Source organism: Anomalospiza imberbis, chromosome 3, assembly GCF_031753505.1.
Source record: "Anomalospiza imberbis isolate Cuckoo-Finch-1a 21T00152 chromosome 3, ASM3175350v1, whole genome shotgun sequence".
Classification (NCBI taxonomy): Eukaryota; Metazoa; Chordata; class Aves; order Passeriformes; family Viduidae; genus Anomalospiza; species Anomalospiza imberbis.
This window is the reverse complement of record NC_089683.1, coordinates 45,730,457-45,752,141: the sequence shown is the minus strand read 5'-3', so window position 1 is coordinate 45,752,141 and position 21,685 is coordinate 45,730,457. Positions and strand designations below refer to the sequence as shown.

The window sequence follows — 21,685 nt, the reverse complement described above, 5'->3', positions numbered from 1 at the left end:
CAAAGCAAGTTTGAAATCATCCTGTAGTGACCTATCAAAGTAGTATCAAGCATTTCTTTTGGTACAGTGTAAGAAGCAAAGAGTCAATACAGCTTCAGCTAATAGAAAAACACCTTATTTGAAGGTTCAGTGATATAAGAATTATGATCTTTGTATCACTTGTGTTTAAAATACAATGCATGCAACTGGAACGGTCTTCCTACTTGGGTAAGGCTATTTACAGATGTTAGTCCCCAAGAAAATCACCCAAAGGAGGTATCTAGTAACACAAGGAAGAAAGAGACCAAGGCTAGAGCCTGCTGATGAAGCATACACCAGGAGAAGCCATTCATACTGGGTAGCAAACAAGGGAAAAAGTTTCCAATAACAAAAAAAGTTTCTAGGAGCACTTGCAGCTCTTACAGCCTGTTCCAAAGGCTGTATTAAAAAAAAAAATCTTCCAGCCACACTGCCTCTTCAAGGTATGCACTATACTGAAGGCAAGCAGAAATCCTTTTTTCTTCCTCAAAACTATCATCACATGAGCATCTCTTCACCAGGGCTTGCTTGACTTGGGGCCTCCCGGCCATCACCACTTTTGTGTGCTAACACCCCTGAGGTCACACCATTCAGAGCAGCCCCCCTGATCCCAAAGAGGGAGTCTATCTAGGCTACCCTTGTGCCACAGGTCTTTTCCAAAGACTTCTCCATGGGGCCCTGCTGCCATCTTAGTCAAGGCCAGGCCACAAGCTCTTGGCACTGGGTAGGCAGCAGCAGTCAGTCAGGTATCCCACCATCACTTGGAAGAGGTGGATTACTGTCTGGTGACCCCACTACATTCATGGCCACAAAAGCTGTTTATGGGCCTCCACCTCTGTCCTTAAGGACTGGGAAAGACCAAGCAGGGATACCTGACCATAACAGCTGGCCAGGTCTATCAACAATGTCCAACAGCACAATGGGCAATGGCAGAGAAAGGCACAAAGCAGCAGAAGGAGCAGCAGAAACCTCCAAACATGGATGAGAAAGTCCTGTGGCCACAGAAGTGGTCAGGGCCAAGACAAGAGAGGAGATAGTCCTGGCATGGCACAGTGCATCAGCATGGAGTTCCAGAAAATAAGAGATAAGCAAGACTTAAAAATTTTCCTGCTGCTATTCAACCCCTTCACATTGGTGATGAAAATGACTAGCAAAAAAAAGTCCGTAAAAGTGAGCATATGCACAAGCAAGAAGTTTCCTATTGCCGCTGTGAATAAAAGGCAACTTTGGAAACAGCAGAGGAAGAAGGTGGTTTTTCCTTACACCATGCAACCGTCTGGCAGTCAGCGTAAGTGGAGACTCGCTTTTCCAACATCCTCCAGTGGAACATGGCTCCCCTGCATGCCTGCACAGCTACACATCAATTACTTTCCTTATTACTTTCACATAAACAAGTTTCTGCTGTTTCCAAGGAGATGGGTCTGTGGACAGTTGTAAAGAGGGCAGTGATCCGAAGCAAATAATTAAAAAAGGAGGGAATAAAGAAGCAGAATATTTGAGAGTTTGTGGACAAGCTCAGTAATACAAAGGTGGGGGCGGGGGGGGGGTCATGGGGGACACCTATTTGGCAGAAAGGGAAATAAAACTCCTTTAGTTCTGCAAGTGAAACCAAAGGGAAGTGAAAGAGAAGAGGCCAGCTCACCTGCCTGGTGGTGGTGATTCAGCTAATCCGGTGTGGGCTTCAGCACAAAAACACCACAACTTTAATGTGAAAATAAACACCCTCCAGCTGGAGGGGGGAGCTCCCCAAGCTGCTCCTAAGAGCACAGGCTCGGCAAAGGGTGTGAAAGAAAACACCACAGGACCGAGACACCTGTGTTTGCAGAAACTCTGCTGCAGACACAGTTAGGGACGCCTTGCTTTACCACAGCTTCCTCAGATACAGAGGCTGTGTGGAGCAGCTGAGGACATGGTTGCTATAGTGCTTTGAGGCTGTGTCAGCATAATTACCCTGGTAGAAGTGCTCTGGTGTAGACAAGTCCTAATATCTCAGCAGGTAAATAGAGTTTATAGCAACCAAACTGCACAGGAGGAACGTCTACAACACTGCAGACCTCAGGCAAAGAGATGCACACCAGGAAAAGGACTAGGTCACTCTACACCAGCAAGACATCACTAAACGTCCTGGCCACTTCCAGCCCACTGCAACAAGAAACATATCAGGAAATAATTAAGTAGTTTGACGTATGCTTGAACGTCAACTGTCCTAACACAACTTTCCCCCCCCAAGTATTTAAGCTTCTATAAAACCATCACAACCAGGTTTGCTTTTTAAAAAGTCTTATACAGCAAGCTTAAACCACTCTCTTATTCCATAGTGCTGCTGTCATGGATACCTGGTACACAGCCCTAGAGAAGTGCTTTAAAGCAGATATTGCTTCCCAAACAGCAGTGTTTGTACTAGTGTAACTCCACAAGGCTTAGGGGGATTTAGCACTTGAACAACACTCATTAAAGCAGCCAGAATATCGTTGTTTAGACAAGCCCTTGGTTGAGGAAAGCAGTGCACTCCTTTGAGTTTGGGCAAGAGCCAAGGGAGAGGTATGCATATTAAACAGAGGCTGACAAAACACCCCAGTTACATGCAGAGGGGAGGGGAAGAAGGAAGAAATGCCTCACTCCCACCTCAGCAGCCTACACTGCTGCGGTGAGCAGGGTGAAGCACTTGTGTTGTGCAGGTCATATCTGGAGTCAACAGCGGCCCTTTGGGTTTTTTAATAGGAAGTGGCACGGCCTGTGTTGGTAGATGCAGTAGTGATGCTCAGACACCCGGTATTATTTCACCCCGAAAAATACAGAGTGACTGGTTCCAACACTGGCTGCATCAAGCATGGGATAACTGTGTTGCGCCCATGGGCTTACCATGGGTCCCTTCCAACTCGGAATATTCTTGATTAAACATCATCCTGGGAAAGCCAGTTATGTTTTTCTCCAGGCCTGAGCTAAGAGGCTCATGGAGTTCTGTGCCACAGAGTTGCAACCCTGTGCATGGTGCATGACGTCAGGCACAGCACATTAGCTCTGTGACAGCACTGCATTGATGCAAATACTCTGCCCACCTCTTGCCTTGCTGCAGCTGGAGTGCTCAGCCCTGGGGTTGTGAGCATGAGAAGAGCTGGTCCTTTCCTGTGGCAAGCACATTTCTCTCTCTCTCTCAGGATTTTTCATAAAGGTGCACAGAGAGAAAGAAAGAGAAAACAATTTCTATTTCTGCTCCTTGTTTTTCTCACATGGAATGTGTTTGGAGAATTCTTGACCTGGGGTGATTGCTTCATTGGATTCTGGTGAGGATTGTTTGAGCCTGATGGCCAATCCAATCCAATCCAATCCAATCCAATCCAATCCAATCCAATCCACCTGTGTCTGGACTCTCGCCAGAGGGTCACTAGTTGAGTGGGTGAGAGATATAGTTAGAACAAGTAGGTTTGTAGTTTGAGTATCTTCCTTTATATAGTGTATTAATGTATTTTAGCATAGTTATAATGAAGAACTCATTCAGCCTTCTGAACTGATGTTGGACATCATCATTCTTCCCATTGGGTTCGCCTGCATTTTACAACACTTTCCATGGGACCACTTCTGCCTCTTGGCTCAGCATCACATGCAGGCCGAGAGTGAGCTTGCACAAAGTATGCTGGGGAGCAATCCCACCATCAGGTCCATCCCTGTATATGTGATGTTCATGCCTCAGAAAGGAGCAAGCAAACTGGAGTTTGGTACCTTAAGATAAACAGAGAATTTCCCATTTCATCAGAGTCATCTAAGTACTAATACCATTTACCTTTATACCATTTCTATTTACTTTTGTTGAATATGGCCTGCAGTAAATGCCAGCATACTGGATTGGGTTGCTGTAAAAATCAATTGACATTTTAGTTACTGCTGTCTGGCCCAAGAAAGTATACTAACAGTGGAGAATTACTGAACGCAACTGAAATCCCAAGTGTTACAGAAAGACCACTTATGACTTGTTCATCATCCTCCACCCTTCCCCTGTGTTTCCCCCTCTTCAATGCAAGCCACTGCATTACAAAGTTTCAAAAAATGTCTCCTCAAGTGAAAAGTCCAGAAACATTTTGCCACACATATAATTATGTCTCATGTTGTAAAGCAGCATATGGAAAAGCTTTTTCCACATGTAAACAATAGCAGACTCATAGGGAATAATGCTGGCTTAACAGTCTCCCAAAAGACACACTAAATGAATAATGTGATAATGTAAGGGATACTTCCACTAAATTCTCTGATGTTTGCCATCTCACAGGGACACTGGTTCATTCAAATTGCTGTGAGGGCAACTTTTTAGAACCAAAGAGATGATGTCAGAACACCTTCAAAGAGGAAAACGAAAAAGCAGATCAAAGCATTTTTCAGAAAGAAATACAAAGATATCTATCTTCAGGCCTGACCTACCGGGCATGCACAATTTATAGTGTTTTTTTTGTTAACTGAAAACAAAGTCTTATATGAACCAAAGGTTGATTCAGTGTTTATGTGACATAAGAGAAGGTCTAAAGAACTGCCCCAACACAGGCAATACCGAGAAGTTCCCAAAATTCTGGCTGCTGCCTTGTCTACTTGAGCCAAGGCTTGCTGGCTAATGGTTATGTGAGAAGCCATTTTTGTGACACAATCCAAACTAGTGTCTTTTTTCCCCTTTCACTTTCCTTTGAGAACTGGGAGAAAAGCTTGGTCAGCTGTACTAGCTATGCTGCAACGCTCAGCCTCAATCCCAGCAGACAAACAACAGCCCTTCCACAGAGGAAAAAAAAAGAAACAAATAATGTTGTGGGCAAACTGCATTGTTGTTTTGGGAACACCCAGTCTCTAGCATCCTGACACAACCACTTTAATCAGCCTAAAACACATGACAATGCTCAGGACATATCTAAGCAGCTGATACTCCCATGTGTCTTTTAATATAAGTGGGTTAGACATGAAATGGTAGCAGCTGCAGAACTAGTAAGAAGTGAAACCTCACTGAATCAATAAAGCATTTAAACGTGTTTTTTAAGTTTTGTCAACTTTCATTTTAAGTAAGTCCAGAAAAAATGGCAAAAATTTATTAGAGAAATTAAGGAACCTGGGAGTGTTCTGAAAAACTGACACAGCTAAATCCATGGGAGGCAGTTTTTTTTTTACAAACTGCAAGATACACACTGGCAGTCTCAGAACTGGACACATAAAAGGTTACATTTCCAGTCTCTTCTTCGATACTACTATAGCAAAGCCCATCCATTCCTGAATAACAAGTCTTATGCAGAACTTTCATACAATCATTGTTTTTCATTCTTAGAAGAAAAGGAAAAGAAATGGCATTCTCTGTTTTCTCATGACACCATATGAACTGTCAAGTAGGATAAAACCTGGTATTTTTAATACAAAAAAAACCCCAAACCATAAACAACCCAACAAATGCCCAAAACTCCTAAGACTTTTCACTGTGTCAGCATTTCATTTCTAAGCATTCACACTGATATTTCTCTAGTTCCTGTTTGTTAGAGAGAAAAGAGAGAACAAGAAAACAAACCAAAAAAAAAAAAGAGCAAGAAAGAAAGCTGAATGAATTACACGATTATTTTGTAAGCAAGGCAAAGAAACAACCTAGTGGATAAAAAAATTGTGATTTTTTTAACAATTTTTTGGGGAATAGATTCTAACCTGGCCGTGTATCAAGCATGCAAACTTGGGTAAAAATATTATTAGAGTTTTGCTGTTTTCTTCAATGAGTACAGCAGACCAAATTCCTCATCCAACTGGGCCTTCATCCAAAAGCACATGATCCACTCACAATCAACCCTTGGTGGGGAAATCAAGTTGGTGTAAATTGCTTTAACCTCTATGTGCAGATGATAACTGAACTTTAGAGGAACAAGAGTGCAAATTCCTACCTAGAAATAATTGCTATCTTAGCATGAAAACATTTAGCCTGTAATACAGTGCTATCAAAATAATTACATTCATATATCTTTAATCAGTCCAAAGTAATTAAACATCATCTTTTTGTAATAAGCATCAAACAAAACCCAAATACTAGAAATAATCACTAATACACTTCCTCACTTCACCCACAGTTCTGTTTCTCTTCTTTCATTTACCTTCTGTTACATTTGGGGTTTGTCCCTCATCTCCTCTCTCTTTATTGGATTTACATGATCCTATTGCTCTGTTCCTTGCCCTTTGCCATTTGGTATTCTTTTTAACCTACTCACTCTTCTAGCACAAAAAGCTAGGATTTTTTCAAAGTAAAAATACCCACTTGCCCCCACCCCCCATTACCAAGATTAAAGATGAAGTTTATTCCTTTTATACTTAAAATCCAGAGATGCTGCTTGGCCTTAGTATACTGACTGATGTGGAAATCGAAGGTGTTCTCCTCTGTACTCTACATGAAAATGGAAAAGGCTACTTTTTCTGTCCCCTGTTATTTCCTGCTGATGCTAACACACAGTCTTCCATATGTAGTTTCTTTAGTTTTGGAAAAAAAAAAAAAAAAAAAAAAAAAAAAAAAAAAAAAAAAAAAGGAAGGTTTGCTGTTGTGTGAAGGGAAGGTTTTAACTGACTCCAGTATAAAAGACTCTATCTGTGCACAGGCAGAATAATTAGATATTAGAAAGACAAATGCAAAAAGGAAAAGGCATATTAGGGTAGGGCAGGGCAAATACAAGGGTAGGTTTTGAAATGACAATCATAGTGAAGAAATGTAAGAAGGTAGGGGATGATTATTGCAGGTGTCGAGTCATTCACAGTAAACACTTTTACTGCATGATAATTTTCACCTTTTATGTCTCAAATATTTAATGGTATCACTGAAAGATGGTTTTGAACATTGCAACTTGCCCTCTAGGCAGATGAAACACACAGATTGTGTCCCCACTGTTGCCTTGGAATTTATTTTTAAAGTAAACTTCTGTTTCGACCAATACCTTCTCAGGGAAAGTGTCAATCTCTTCATCCACTGTCCTTTAATCTAGCCTGAAGATGGAGTAGGAGGTAGCTTTTAGACAGATAACCACAAAATCTTGACATGGATGAGCAGAGAAACACAAAGAGGGTAATTATTTGTAGGATTTGTCTCTTTTTACCAACTACCACACCTACATTTTTTTCATATATTCCTGTGGTGCTGATAGCTAGGCACCTGGCAAGGAACAAAAAACTCCATTCTGCATTTGTACATCAGGCAGCCTAAGAAACAGAATGAGGAAAAAAAAAAAAGACTTAGCAAGGAAAAGGAAAATGTAAGTTTCACTCCAGGCAAGAAATTATTCTCAAAATCATATTTTGTCTGAAATTTTCACCTAAAATAGCTGAAAATCTGTTTTCATATGCAGAAAAAAAAATGAAAGCAACTCCTCAAGTAACTCTTTGATTTTATTTTGGAGACCTATTTTGTTGAAGAATGATTTTTAAAAATATCACCTGCTTACATGACTCAGAATAATCATAGCAATTCTAACATTCTCATTGCACATCCTGAACAGGCACACAATATTCTAGGTATTAATGCCAAATAGTTTGGATATCATATGGTATAATGAGTAGTCAAAAGTGTAGAAACAGTTTTATCACTACTTCTGCCCCGAGTTGCCCGGGAAACTGAAGCTGTCAAAGGTGTAGCTGCGCGTTTCGGTGGGGGGATTCCCCCAAGGCTGTGAGTTCACTGGTAGCAGCAGGCAGGCAAGGAGACTCCACACGGCTTCCGAGGGTGCTCATTAGATGAGGGTTTATTGGGGGTCCTACCCCCGGGAGGCAGCATGGTTTCTGAGGGAGAGGGGGGAAAGGGGAGGGGGAGAGAGGGGCTGAGAGAGCACCGGCCAGGAGAGCTGGAGAAGAGAGAGCGAACCGTCCCCCCCGCACACTGAACAGGGAGATTCAAAGTGGGCGCGGAACAGATCGGGCAATGGGATTACAGACACAGGATACTGCAGGGGAGGATCACAGGCTTGGAATAAACCAGACATTTTCCAGGGGTGAGACAGAGCATAACTTTTAACTAAAATATAACACCACACAAAGGCATTACTTATTTCATATAATCTGTATATTTAAACTTGCTTGGCTTTGGAGATACAGAAAAAGCAAATCTGAGTAAGATTCTACAAAATCCTGTGCAATGCTACCGGCAGAAAACTAACTTCAATTGATTATAAAGTTTTTAATAGGCATTTCTTCCCTATTAACTATATGCAATTTCTGAATGCAAAAAGTTATGCATATATGAAGGAAATTTAGTGGATCCCTAGGTTCTTGACTTCAATTCTTGCCGTTCTGTGTGACCTTAATAAATCAGAGGGTTGGGACTAATAAGGGACTGATGTTTCAGGATATGTGAGCCTTTCAGCCTTGGGGCTGAGTGTGGTAATGACAGGCTTACATTCCCTGCATGAAAAAGAAATGCAGGTATAGATCCAAAACAAGCAGCACGCTCAGTGAGGAGCTAACAAGAACTTTGTTGCAGGGTGAGGAAACTCTATGAACACAGATGTGGGTGAAGTCCCACCCTGGTGCTTGGCACTTTTATCTTCTTTGGACTCAGAATTTGGAGTCCTCTTCTGGCAGTGAGTGCTAAAAGCTGTTCTTTAAAACAATGAATAAAGAGTCCCTGTAGCTCTTCTGGTCTGTGACTTCAGCTCATGTGGCTGCTGGTCACAGCATTTTTCTTTGTGTTATTGCTGGAAAACGCCAAGGTCGGTGTTAACAGCCTGCCAAAGGCGCTTAAAGGGCCTTTTGGGTTGTCAGCAGATATAAAATTCCCAATAAGCAATGTTCCTTTTCTTTTAAAGTGCAGCTGGAGGAAACAGTGTCTACCCTCTCTGTGCTGCTACCCAGTGGTCAGAGTATTGGCCAGGAAGTGGGAGTTCCTGGGGAGCATTCATGCCTCATCCCTGACCACCATGCTAGACTGGGAGGAGGAAGAGCAGGAAGGAAAACAGGGAGTCACCACCTTTTCGTTTGAAGTTATGACCCTGCTCCAAAAAGCATGTGAGGCTCGAACAAGGACAAGACAGCTGAGGCAAAAGACAGAGTAAAACAAGGAGGTGTCTCTCTCATCTAGTTAAATCATCAAAAGAGAGTCCTGGGGTTAATTTATGCATTTCTGTAGTAAACAGTTCCTGGATGAAAAAAAACAGCACTGGACTGGGAAAAGTTATCAGAAACCAGGAATAAGTGCCTACAGATCCCTGTATCTCCTTCCTTCTAGTTCACACTAGTGCCACTCATTTGCCATCCCTTCCAGCAGGGCACAAATTCAACAAGTGAGGTGATGAATGGTGCCCTTTCATTTTGGAATCCTCCTGAGCACCTGGGACACTCTCCTGATAGTTAGGAGGTGTTGATTTAAATGCCTTTGAGCTAAAAGGCAATTTTTCAATCCCTGGGTTACAGTACTGAAGGTGAGCACTCTACCAAATTCTGCCAGGCACTGAAGCCATCTGTGCCTACAACAGAAGACCCTGACTTGTTGGGCTTGGAGAGGTTCCACTCAGCAGGACCTCTCTTAGAGCTGCTCCACCTACTTCCTAGACCACAAATGGGAACAAAGAGGAGACAGGTTGCAAGGTGCCCAGTTTGGGGCAATTCTAAACACTTCTATCCAGAAACAGAGTAACAAGAGTTCAGGTGGCTGCTCAGAGGAGTTTTGCAGAACTGCACTTTCAATTTACCCATACTGTTTTCCTAGTTCTCAGTGTTTCAGGTTACACTTATACAATGGACTATGTATAAGTCAGTGGAGTATAGTCAGAGAGTTGGCAATGTCCAGCAGGACTTTAAGTGGCCAGTAGTTCTGACCTAGTTCTAATTCATAGCCCAGCTCTTATCAAAGCAACCCACTCCCCAGTATAAACTATTCCACAGACTTTCTGCATGGAAGATTTGGTCTCCTAAGAAGAAGCTGGTGTCTAATTTACCCATCTCTGCCGTATTTGTGACCTCTAAGGAGGCAGGGTGGCAGGGTTTGGTACAAATGTACACCTGCAACACATAATAGGGCAGAACAGATTAGATGTACAAACACATGCTCAGAAGCAAAAAAAAGACCACATCTCCTCCCAGAAAAAATGGTTTGGACTTGACACCAAACTTGAGCCTGGGTTCAAAGGCAGTAGAGGAGCAGCCTCTGGCTTTTTGGTATCTCTTGGCAAAACAGGAGTCACAGAACTTTGTTTTCTCAGAGGGTTGCTGTGAAGGAATCTGGAGTGCCATTTATTGTGGCAACACGCCAAAACACAGATCTAAAAAGGGAGGGTGAACTTTTTGAAGAGTCATCCCATCCTAGGTATTTAGCAATTGGAATTAAGTAAGCCTTAAGAAAACCAGGTGTAAAGGAAAACAGTTGAAGAAATTTAATTTAAAAAGCAGTTCCTTCTAGACTGCACAAGTTTTACTGTGTTATTATTAGTTCTCCAGTATTTGACTAAATGCATTCTCGAGAAAAGTGCTCTTTTGTGACATACAGAAACTGGAATCAACTTTTAAAAGTAAATATATTTTAGATCATATATCTTAGAAAGAACATGAATACAATTACTAGACATTGTATTTTCAAAAATAATTCTGCTGTTGGATATCATTTGCATATGGCTACAGAAGCCATTATCTAGTTAAAAAAAAAAAAGGAAGTTGATAAATCGTGAAGGAAGGAAATACTGAGGTTTAAAACAGCCACAAATGTGTTTTTCTTCAGCTTATCATTTTGAAAACTCAACTGCTGTAATTCTGGATGAGTTGCCAGATTGTTTCCTTCATAATTCTGCCTCTCTCTTATCCATTCTTTAGGGATCAAAAACAAGCATATTAACTGCAGTCAGTGAACACGCAAATCAAACAAACACATTGCCCAAACTTTGGGCTCTGATTAATTCCACTGGTAGCCTTTGACCTTGATTTTCACAATGTCTTGCAGTGCATAAAGAAGCCTGACCTGGTATCAGAAAACTGCAGAGATTTGGTTTGGAAAAAAAATAAAGCCATCCTCATTGCTATTCCCTAAGTACTACATTAAAATCTATAAAACAAAGGGCTGAAATCTGAAGTTTAGGCCTTGGAGCCAGTTTCACAATCTGTTTCCTGTAGCCAGAGTTCATTTGGAGCCAGTGGAAAAAACAGCTTCTAAAAGATAAAAGGCAGTGCTGTGACTTTCAATCAATCTTGGCATTCAGTGTGTGAATACAGCTGTACCAAAGTCTAAAACACCAAAGCTCCAGCTCTGATTCTGGATCACTCTTCTGATCTTGGATGTATGTTGTCATTGTCAGAGACACCCAACAACTCATGATGGGAAACTAAGATCTAGCCAACTTCTGGAGATCAAAATCTAGAGAGAAATAAAGCAAACAGATGTGACATGCCCATTCATGGGAAAATGGGAGACCATAATGAGTGACAACAGAATGAGATGGGAAGCTGAAGTGATAGCTAATGTAAAAAACAGAAGAAACAAATCAAAAAACCCTCCAACAACATAAAAACACTGGCAGAACTATTTTCTTTGAACCCATCAGTTATGGTGGGTGGAGGCCTCAAGTGCTTAGAGAAGTCAAGACTCATATTTATTACAGGTAGTGCTGATTTCAGCAGATGCATTGTTCACGAGGGTGCCAAGGGCCTGGAGGAAGCAGCTGCATGAAGCAGTCCAGGCCTGTCCACCCTACTGAACAATGGCAATGCAGCCTCCTTGCAGAAAGGATTTTATGGGAAAAAAAGAGACCAGTCTTCCTTCAAAGGTACAGGTAAATGCAAGTTTTAAAGAAACTGTTCCAGAAGACAAAGGGTTGGCAGATGAAGAAATCAGATTCTTTACAAAGAAGAGAGCTGACAATGAATGGTGTTGGTGAACCTGCCCAGGCGCTTTCCTGGACTCAGAAGTGGTTTCTGTGTCTTTCTGTGGCATAAGAGAAGCTTGTTCTGCATTTACCTTCAGTTTTGACATCTGAATTTTAGAGTGGGAAATGTGTATGTGAGAAGTTAAAAATAATTATGCAAGACCCTATGTAGGCCCAATATCCTGTTTCTAATTTACTCCCAAGTATTCTTTTGCCTTTCTGTACACTCAAAATTTTAGTTTCATGATTGCTTCAATGTGACAGCTGCAAACAGTTCTGTCCTTGTTTTCTTCTCCTCTTCACTGCCAAGAGGTGAACTGGATCAAGGAACTGACTTGGCTGAAAATATAAATTTATCATAAACAGCAGCTTTTTTTTTTTTTTTTTTTTTTTTTTTTTTTTTTTTTTTTTTTTTTTTTTTTTTTTCCCTGCAGGAAAAGCAAGGCAAACAGCAATACCAGCCTCTTTAGTGGCAGATTACACTTAATCACAGAACGGCTGAGTTTGGCAGGAACCTTTGGAAACCATCTGGTCCACCCCCCCCCTCAAGCAGGACCACCCGGAGACAGCTACCCAGGCTGCCCCAAGTCCAGGCAGCTTTTGAGTGTCCCCAAGGACAGCAAGTCCACAACCTCCCTGGGCAACCTGTGCCAGCGCTTGGTCACCCTCACAGTAATCAAAGTGCTTCCCGATGTTCTGAGGGAAGCTCCTGTGTTTCAGCTGGAGTCCCTCGCTTCTGATACTGGCACTGGGCACCACCGAGGACACCCTGGCTCCATCCTCACTGCACCTTTCCTTCTAGGCACAAATAAATGTCCGGATATATGCGCGGGTAAGATTCCCCCCGAGCCTTCTCTTCTCCAGGTTCATCAGCTCCTGCACAACTGGGATTTTAAAAAATCCCCTGGGATTAATTTGGATAAAAACACCGCTGAACAGTTGCTCAATGTGAATATTACGGGGATTTCCCCGCCCCTCCCATCCCTCCTTTATCCCAAGTGATGACGGGACGGTGTTTCGCTAGCACCAACAGCTCTTCCGTTCCCGCTGACGCGCTTGCTTAGGGTACATCCCAGGACTGCTTCACCCCCGGCTGCCGCCAGCCATCGGCGCTCCAGAACCTGCTGCGATAGCCCACAGAATGCCCCCAGGCCCCCGCCACACCGGACGACGGGAATGCCGCGCGTGCATGCCCGCGCGCGCTCTCCCTTCCCCGCCAGGATCCTGGCCTCGCGCCGCGCTGCCTGCCGGGACACGTAGTCCGCCCGCGCGAGAGCCACAGGACCGGACTACATATCCCAGCAGCCCCTCCTGGAACCGCCGCTCCCCGCCGCGATTGGGATGAAAGACGATTGGCTGAGCGGCGTGTCTGTCATGCGGGCTCCCCGTGCTGGGCGGGGCTCTTTCCCCCCTACCCCGAGTGAGGGGACTGCCGGGGGTCGGTGGCGGCCCCGGCGGGGAGGGCTGAGGGGCCGTCCCGGGAGAGGGAGAGGCAGGGCCGGGGCCGCCCTTCCCTCCATGCCCGGGTCAGGGAGGAGGAGCCGCCGGCGCCGCGGGGTGGTGACCGCCCCTCTCCCGGCCGGGAAAGGCGAAGCCGCAGCGGCGCCGCTCGCTCGGCAGCCCCGGCGCGGGAGGGCGGCGGCGGCGGCGGCTGTCGGGGGCACCGGCCCGCGCTGCCCCCCATGCGGCGCGGGCAGCGGGCTCTGCGCTCGCCGCGGCCGCGCTCGTCGTCGTCTGTGTGGGCGGGCTGGCGGCTGCCGGGAGCCCGCCATGGGGCGGCCGCGCCGGGGCCGCTGAGGAGGAGGCGGCGGCTGCGGCGGGGGAGCAGCGGCCGGGCGGCCCCATGGAGGAGCGGGAGGGCGAGGTGCGCTGGGAAGGGCTGTGCAGCCGGGACGCCGCCGCCCGCGATGCCGCCCTGGACACCATCGGGCAAGCCATTCTCCGCCGCGCAGAGAGCATCGCCTCCGGGGCGGCCGCCGACGGGCTGCCGGTGCCCGCCGCCCGCGACGGGCTGGGCGAGGCGCTGGCCCGACTGCTCATGCTGTCCAAGAGGTGCCCCTTCCCCGACGTGAGGGAGAAGAGCGAGGCGATCCTCAGCAGGGTGCAGGTGAGCGCGGCTGACCACCCCTTCGGCTTTGGGACCGGGCCGGGGGCTCTCCCGGCCCCGTCCCACGCAGGGCACCTTCGGGTTTCATCTGCGCGACGAGGTGGGCGTCTGATCCACCCTGTCAGATTTATTCCTGCAATTAATACTTGCTAAGTGCTCCCCACCCCTACGGCTCTCTCCCCACAGAAACATTTGGAAAAGCGTTATTGAAAGTCGGGGCGGGGTGGGGGGGATATCTCACTGAAGACACTCAAAAAACACTTGGATGCGTTCCTGTGTCACCTGCTCGAGGTGATTCTGCCTTGGCAGAGAGGTTGGACTGGATGATCTCCAGAGGTCTCTTCCAACCCTAACTATTCCGTGAAAAAGCACGAAGTATTTCAGTGGAATCCACCAGAGAGAATTTGGCAATGAATGGCTGGAAAGTTGGGGCAACCCCAAGGAAGCACTAAAATGACAACTTTAACACTCTAGTTTCAGTCTGTATTATCAGTGCCGAGTATTACCCAGTTAACTTTAACAGAAAAGCAGGAAGGATTTGGTACTGATATTAGTGTTGCTAGTTGTAAATATAAATGGGAAGTTTTGGAGCTTTTAAAATCCATATGAGCTTGTTGTTAAGGCAGAGCCCGTCAGAATGCCTTTCTTGTTGTTTATTGGTAGATAGTTTCTCCACTGTCATAGATAGGATCCAAACTATTTTTTTCCATAGCTCATAGGCAGCCTAGCCAATAGAGTATTACATTTACTGACCTAATGCTATCAAAAATAAATGTTACTTTGTACTCTTCCACTCTTACAGTCTAATTATAGTTACTTGCATTGCGATTGTCTTGCTCACCTCAGGTTTTTGCACAGATCTTGGAGTTCTTGTATCAACGGGTCCAACAGCACTGCTGAAGATGCTACTTTTAGCTGCAGAGTAGGAAAAGGAAATTCGGGCATTTCTTTTAATCACAAATGAATACAGAGAGCTGTGCATGGAGATAGCTGCCTGATTCTCACTACTGTGCTTTTTCTCCCTGAACTTTAACAGGTTGAATATAGGGAAATCCAGGGAAATGTAAAAACAATATATGAAAGTACTATAGATATAATAATTTATACATTGTATGCATAAATATGTATAACATAAAAGCCATTATATGTTATCATATACATAGAAACACATTCTGGGTTTGAGTTATTGGAGCTGAAAGAGTCTCTGTTTATTTTATCTAACTTCTCGGTAGTGAAATACAGTGTAACTTATTTTACCCAGTTTAGGCTGTGTGTGGAGTTTTTCTCAAAGCTGATGGTTTCACGTGGTCTGAGTGGAAAATTTGACAGCTTTTCTTTAAAAACCAAAGCCAGTGAAACAAACAACCACCCCAAACTTGAATATTGAGTTGAAAACTTAATCTGTCATTTTCCCTGTTAAAGGTTCATATGAGAAGTGAGTCTGTTACTAGTGAGAATGGTGAGTTACTGCAACAGACTGCTAAGGGAAGACTTGTTTTTGTCAGGTTCAAGATATCAGAGTCTATTGAAAGGCCAAACAGATGGTGATCTCTCACCTAAATTTTGGGGTGAGGTCAGAATACAGGACTGAATGACTCCCTTTTAGGTTTTTATGTATATGAAGTTAGTGGCATGTTCAACTATTTGTGTAGTTTAGAAACTTTGTTTCTAGCTTTTTTTTTTTTTTTTTTAACTAGGCCAAAAAGTTCTGGCAGAAAATGTCCATCTTCATACAGCAAATGCAAGTTCAAATGCCCTGGTCCTTGCTGGTTTGATTAATAAACATAGGTGTGAAAGGTTTAATAGCTGTGAAACCAATTGTATACACACAAGGTGCAGCAAAAGTTTTCCAGCAAGTTAGTTGCTGGAAAAAGTTTTCCTAACTTCCAGCAAGTTAGGCAAAATAAAATCAAATAGAACATTATTTTAAGAAAATTTTTTAAAGCTGCTTTTGTAAATTTTATTTTTCAGAAGCATAAATCTGAGAGAAGTATTCTGTATTTTATGAATTTAGAGTGGCAAATCTTAGTTCTTGTGTCTTTACTCATAAATCAAAATTTTCATTGTAATCTTTGGATCCACATTTGTTGGAGAAATAATCCAGTGCAAGTGTTCTGTTTTGGGTGCTAAGGACTATTGTCAGGCATTAAATGGTTTTCTGTTGATTAATGACCAAGAATAGTATTGTTCAGATCCCTGCAGTGAAGATGGCAGATAGAACAAATTATTAAATTTAATGTTTTCACCCCAAAGAACTTGTGGCTTTCGGCAGTGTTTCCAAAGGTTAGTAACATAAAAATGTGCAATCCCATTCAGAATAGCATCAGCACTTGTATTACTTTATCTCCCTGTTTTGGGATCTGAAAGAATACTGAAGTCCACACCAGTATGTACAGTTATGCTGTCTGAAGTTATTAAATGATATAGAGCCCAGGGCAGGAGAGGCAACATCGAACCCAGAAGTTCTCCTATGAACTAGGGCTCCCCTCATTCTCTCTCCTGTGGAATGGTCCATCCCAGACTAGAACTCTGAGCCTGGACTCATATATTTCTTTTTATTCCTGCCCACCCCAGCTGCCTCAATATGGAGAACTGCAAAATGTGCTTTATTTATCTTTCAGATTTGCTTCCAGCATAAATCAGTGAGGAAATAAAATATTAGATTTTTCCATGTGTTCTGATTGCTATTTCTTTCTTTGAGTTAGTGCCCTCTTGTCTGTTGGGGCAGTCAGCAAATATTTAGGTATGAGCAACTGGTGCTCCTGGTGATTTTGCAGCTTTGTGTCTGGAGCAGGTTGGTAGAATGCAGTGTATGGCTGGTGTAAGCTGCAGGCTTGGCAGCAGCCTGTGTCAGCATGGCATCCCTCTAAGCCTGCCTTTGTTATGTTTTGGGGTTTTTCCCCCCTGGATAAAAATTCCTGTGATATATGGTGGAATGCTAAGTGTGCAGCTTTCTTCTTTGCTATTAATAAATAGCATTAATAATGATATTATTAATAAATAATATTGCTTGTATCACAATCTATAGGATGAATTATAAATTCCCATTGATTTGACTTATGTTCAGGGTAATGAGTTTTCTCATTGTAGTCTATATGTCTATATATGTATTATAACATATACTTTTTTACCTGAGAGAATACATGTGTTTTCCCATTTAGAAAAAATGAGTTTTTTTGTAAGGGTTATTATAAAGACAATGTCAGCAAATGAGTCCTCTTCTTTCTAATTTTTGCTTTTATTAATAAAAGCAAGTTCCTAAAGCCACTTTGACCTCAATAGATAATTTTAAAAATGTTTTAAAGATATTTCAATTGCAATGCTTTAGCCAAGTGAAAACAGTTTCAATGTTTGCATTTGAAAATGTTTGATGAATAGTTTTTGAGGCAAAACCCCCAATATGTATCATAGGTTTTTGGTAAATTCTTGCTCATGGGGTGTTTTGCATGTATTTATAGCATAGTGCCTATGACCTTGCAGAGTAATGCGTCATTCCTCCCAGTGTGCTGGGTGTCCGCACACCAACACAAATATATTATTGGGAAAGAGCAGCAGTGGAATGTCTAAACACATGCTCATTAAAACTCTTCTGCCAGCCTCTGTTGGATCAATCAGATATGTATGAGTGGAATATAAGTACAAGGTGTCTGTCTGTAGCTGGAGAAGAGTCACTGAAAGGATGAGATTTGATAATTAAAATCTCTTGTAACTATTCAGTGGAGAAAACTCAGCAGAACGTACTGCTATCCACGGGCGTGTAAATTAATTCTCTTCACAAACAGAATACATAGATGGAGGGCAGGTTCTGCAGGTGCAACAAGATGCTAGTCTACATGGGATAAAACATGACAACAGCAGAATAAAACCCATAAGTGTCAAAAAGCAGAGAATTTGGTACACAGAGCTTGATGGGGCAAATATAAGGAAGAAAGAAACAATGTCTACCTCTTTGAGAGGTAGTCTAATGAAACCAAACACTTGCATTGAAGGGGAAAATTAGTAATGAAAAAATAACTCAGCTGTCTCTTGATATTTTCATTGATGTAAAAAAAGAGAAACATATAGGAAGTGCAGAAAGATGTATGAATAAAGCTAGGGTGGTCAAAAACATAAAGAGGCATAGCTAAAATGAATATTGGAGGAAAGCAAGAAATAAAAGATCCACAGATTAGTGGATTAACAGATAATGCTGAGGTGATTGAAATGTTTTCTGAAACGGTTAATCCGGCCTGTGTAGGCAATAGCCATGATAAAAGCATAAATAGTACCTTCCTAGGCTGGAGGGTGGGGGGAAGACCTGTAGGTTGCTTGGATAAGCAACAGATTTTAAATCTGGTAGGGCTGGTGAAATTAATTCCAGGGTGCTTAAAAGCAACTAGCTGAAGTGATCTCATGTAGTGGATTGCAATTTCAAGATAGTGGAGGGAATGCTACTTCCCTGAGTACGGAATGCTACTTCCCTGCTACGACTCAGATTAATTGGTGTAGGCTCTTCAGTGTAGGCTGAATGGGATGGGATGAAGAGGAAGCTGATAGATTTCAACTGTAGCTCAAAGGAAGAATACTGGATCAGTGTTGAAACACATTTTTAGTGCCTAGGAAAAGAAGTTGAGCAACAGCCAAAGCAGACTTAGCCAGGATAAATTCTTTTAAATCCAGCATTGCTGCTGCTTCTGTGATGGAGTAACGGGCCTTGTGGTGCAGAGAAATTTTTTTTATATTAATAGATTGATAAACTGGAGTCCTCAATGTTCACATGATAGCCTTATTAACAAGCTGGGGAACTGTGATCTATAAACTACACTTTAGAGAGTAAAATTAGCTGGAAAACCATCCCCAGAAGGCAAGCAAGGTCAGGTAACAAGTACTTGGTACAGGCTCTACAAGGTCCTATCCAGCAAAGTCTTGATTAACAAATTTTTACACTTTGTTGAATAAATTATGAGCTGGGAGGGAGAGTAAGAATACTAGAGAGCAATCATATACTTTAAAATTACTTTAATGTGAGCTTTTATCATATCTTCTAGTCCTTTGGAGTTTTTTGGTGAAGAAAATTTGAAGTACTTAGTGGTGGGGTGGTCAGCTAAAAGAAAGCTGAAGATAATATGTCTCCAAAGAAATGGAATGAAAAGTCATGAAAATCTTGCTGCAAAAACAAAGAAAACATGAGCTAGAATGAATGAACAATGGATCTATATTCCAGAAAGACTTGGTTTGGACATTTGGGGAAATTTCAATATTGACTATTCAGTCATGTTCATCACTAGATCTAAACTGTTCTTAAATGTCAGACAGGAGCGAGGTGCTTATTTGATCTCTCCCTGGGAAAGGCAGAGCATTGCTAGCTGGATAATTTTTCCTTCCAGCTTCTTTTTCTGTGTTTTGTATTGGTAACTGCTTGGAGGTACTTCAAGAACTGTCTAAGTTCTTTCCCTTTGATCTTCAAGAATGTATTTACCTGACAAATAGTGCTCAAACCTGTGGTCTGAAACCTGTCTCATACATAAAAGCAACAGGTGGGCTTGAAGGAGCGGTCTTGATTATCTCTTTGTTTTCTCAGGCCTGCTGCTTTAGTGGATAAATGTATCAGAATTCCACAGTTTGCCAAGGGCTGTTATGGTACAGAAGAGAAGGGGTCATGTGAGGAGCCAAATATATCTTCTTGTCTTAAAACCTTGAGGGACTGATTGGGATCTAGGCTTGTTTGGCAGAGGACATGGCAGGGAGAATCCTTCCTTTCCAAATCCTGGCAAAATATTTGTATCTTTTAAATTAAATGAGCATCCAGAAAGGTTGGGAAGATAGTCATAGCCAAAGCAGACATTGTGTCCTCTGCCACTGTGGTAGGACAAATAAAGCCTCTGCCAGGAGAAGAGGTAGTAATTCCCCTGTGTGCATCCATAAAGGATAAAATAGGAGTTACTTTTTTGTTTCATTGTTATATTTGTTCTAGCAATGTGAATTCACTCTTTGCTATGTGTTTTAGCGCTGTGGTGCATGTTTGTTAAGAGTAATAAGGGTAAAAATTATGCTCATTGCTCCAAAATGGTTTATCCTGATGAGGGGTGTTATGGAAGACTGCCTGACTTTCCAAATCTTTAATCTTCTTGGGGGTAATACTTGAAAAATTACTTTATAACTTTGTCTAAAGTCTTTTTTAGCCTTTAGTAATTTTCTTTAGTGAACTTTGAGATCTCTAGCTAGGCAAATCTGTTAGGTTTAGGATTTTTGTCCAAGTTAATTTGACTCTGTCCTGCTGCATGATAGGGATGTTCCCCTGTGATGCTTACTGTTGGTTAGCCACTATAGAAAGGTGTCTCAGTTGAAATTTATAGTCTATTCAAGCTTAAGAATTTAAATATGGTATCCTCACTGGTGGCGGTAAATCTGATCTGTCTGGAAGCTGACTAGTCCCTCTGCACAATCCCAATACCCTAATGGGTTCCTGTTTCCCATAGTGCTCTTCTATACAGTGAATTATAACATCCTTTTTTGTGAGTTCACTTCATAGTAAAAGTATGTTCTGTCTCTTCCAGCCATTGGATGGAATGGATTTAATTATTCATTGTAGGATGCTCCCTTCAAAATCCACATGGTGATTTACCAGATCACTAGTTTAGAAAACATCTGTCTGTTATGGGCTTTTTTGGTGGCGTTTAATACTCTAGCTTTTCTCAAACTGAGAGAGAATACTGACATGATGCTTTAAAATTATTAGTCTTATTTACGGCATCTGCTGCCTCTGCAGTATTTATTGTAAACATGTTCTGATGATGGGTCTCTGTCACATGTGTGGGGTGAGTCTGATGTTAATGGAAAAGAATTAATATTGACATGGCAGGGAATATTCTGAGCAGGCATGTGAACATATTTCTTAAAGACTTAAATGCTCAGTAAAACTCACATGGCCTTAGCTGACTCTTCCCTCCTTCAGCCTACTTGCCTTCTTTCTTAAGGCTTCAGTCTGTTGAGAGAGATGAAGGAAAATTTTCTCTTGCTGAGCTTCTCAACTCCAGAATTGCCTGACCTTGGGAATGTCTTTGGCTGGAATAAGGAGTTGCTTGAAAACAGTGGAGGTTCTCAAAGTGATGCGAAGTAGAGCATCTGGGGCACTTCTAATGCTGTTTCTGTGTTTAGAGCCTTTCCATAATTTTCCATGCTAACGGGTATGCGCCTCTTCCTGTATGGAAATGAGCTTTGCTTAGTCAGCTTTTCCTTATAATTCTTTGAAATTACTTGATCTGTATGTTTATGAGTTTGTGATTCTGCTGAATTTATTTTCAGGACATCATAACTAGAATTTTTATTTTCAAAATATATGAAGCGTGAAGCATGCTTCTGGTAGCATCTTAGTTGATATTTATTTTTTGACTGCACTGAAATGCTTTAAAACTGCAGAAATCAAGCACAAACTTTTCCTTATCTCTTGCTGTTTAGTAACGAGGTAAGCAATTATAGGATGTACATTGGTGGCTTAGTTAAAAAAGATTTGTTTCCTGTCCTTTTTGGTTTTTTAAATAGGAGCTAATACCTAGAGATCTGTAGGAACCAGAAATGCTTCAGCTTGAATGCATTTTGTAAATAGCAGCATCTGTTCTCCTGCTCTAGCAGTCACATGAATGCTTTTTTAGATTTTTTTTTAACTTTCTTTTGATTCTGCTTCTCTTTCTAGAGGTAATTTTAGAAGTTGGCTCTTCATTTCAACTCATATCTGGATATGATCATTTCCAGT

At 42.4% G+C, this 21,685-nt stretch overlaps 1 protein-coding gene across 2 annotated transcripts in view; it reads left to right on the top strand.

Annotated features, from left to right (window-relative positions):
• The first annotated feature begins 13,332 nt into the window (after positions 1–13,332).
• SESN1 (sestrin 1) overlaps positions 13,333–21,685 on the top strand; it is a 78,719-nt gene continuing 70,366 nt past the window's right edge. The window contains exon 1 of one of the 2 annotated variants that reach the window (XM_068184212.1): positions 13,333–13,953. In XM_068184212.1, coding sequence (XP_068040313.1) covers positions 13,690–13,953 — 264 coding nt within the window. In that variant the 5' untranslated portion in view covers positions 13,333–13,689. The remainder of the gene's footprint in view (positions 13,954–21,685) is intronic. The other variant, XM_068184213.1, reaches the window with a different exon arrangement.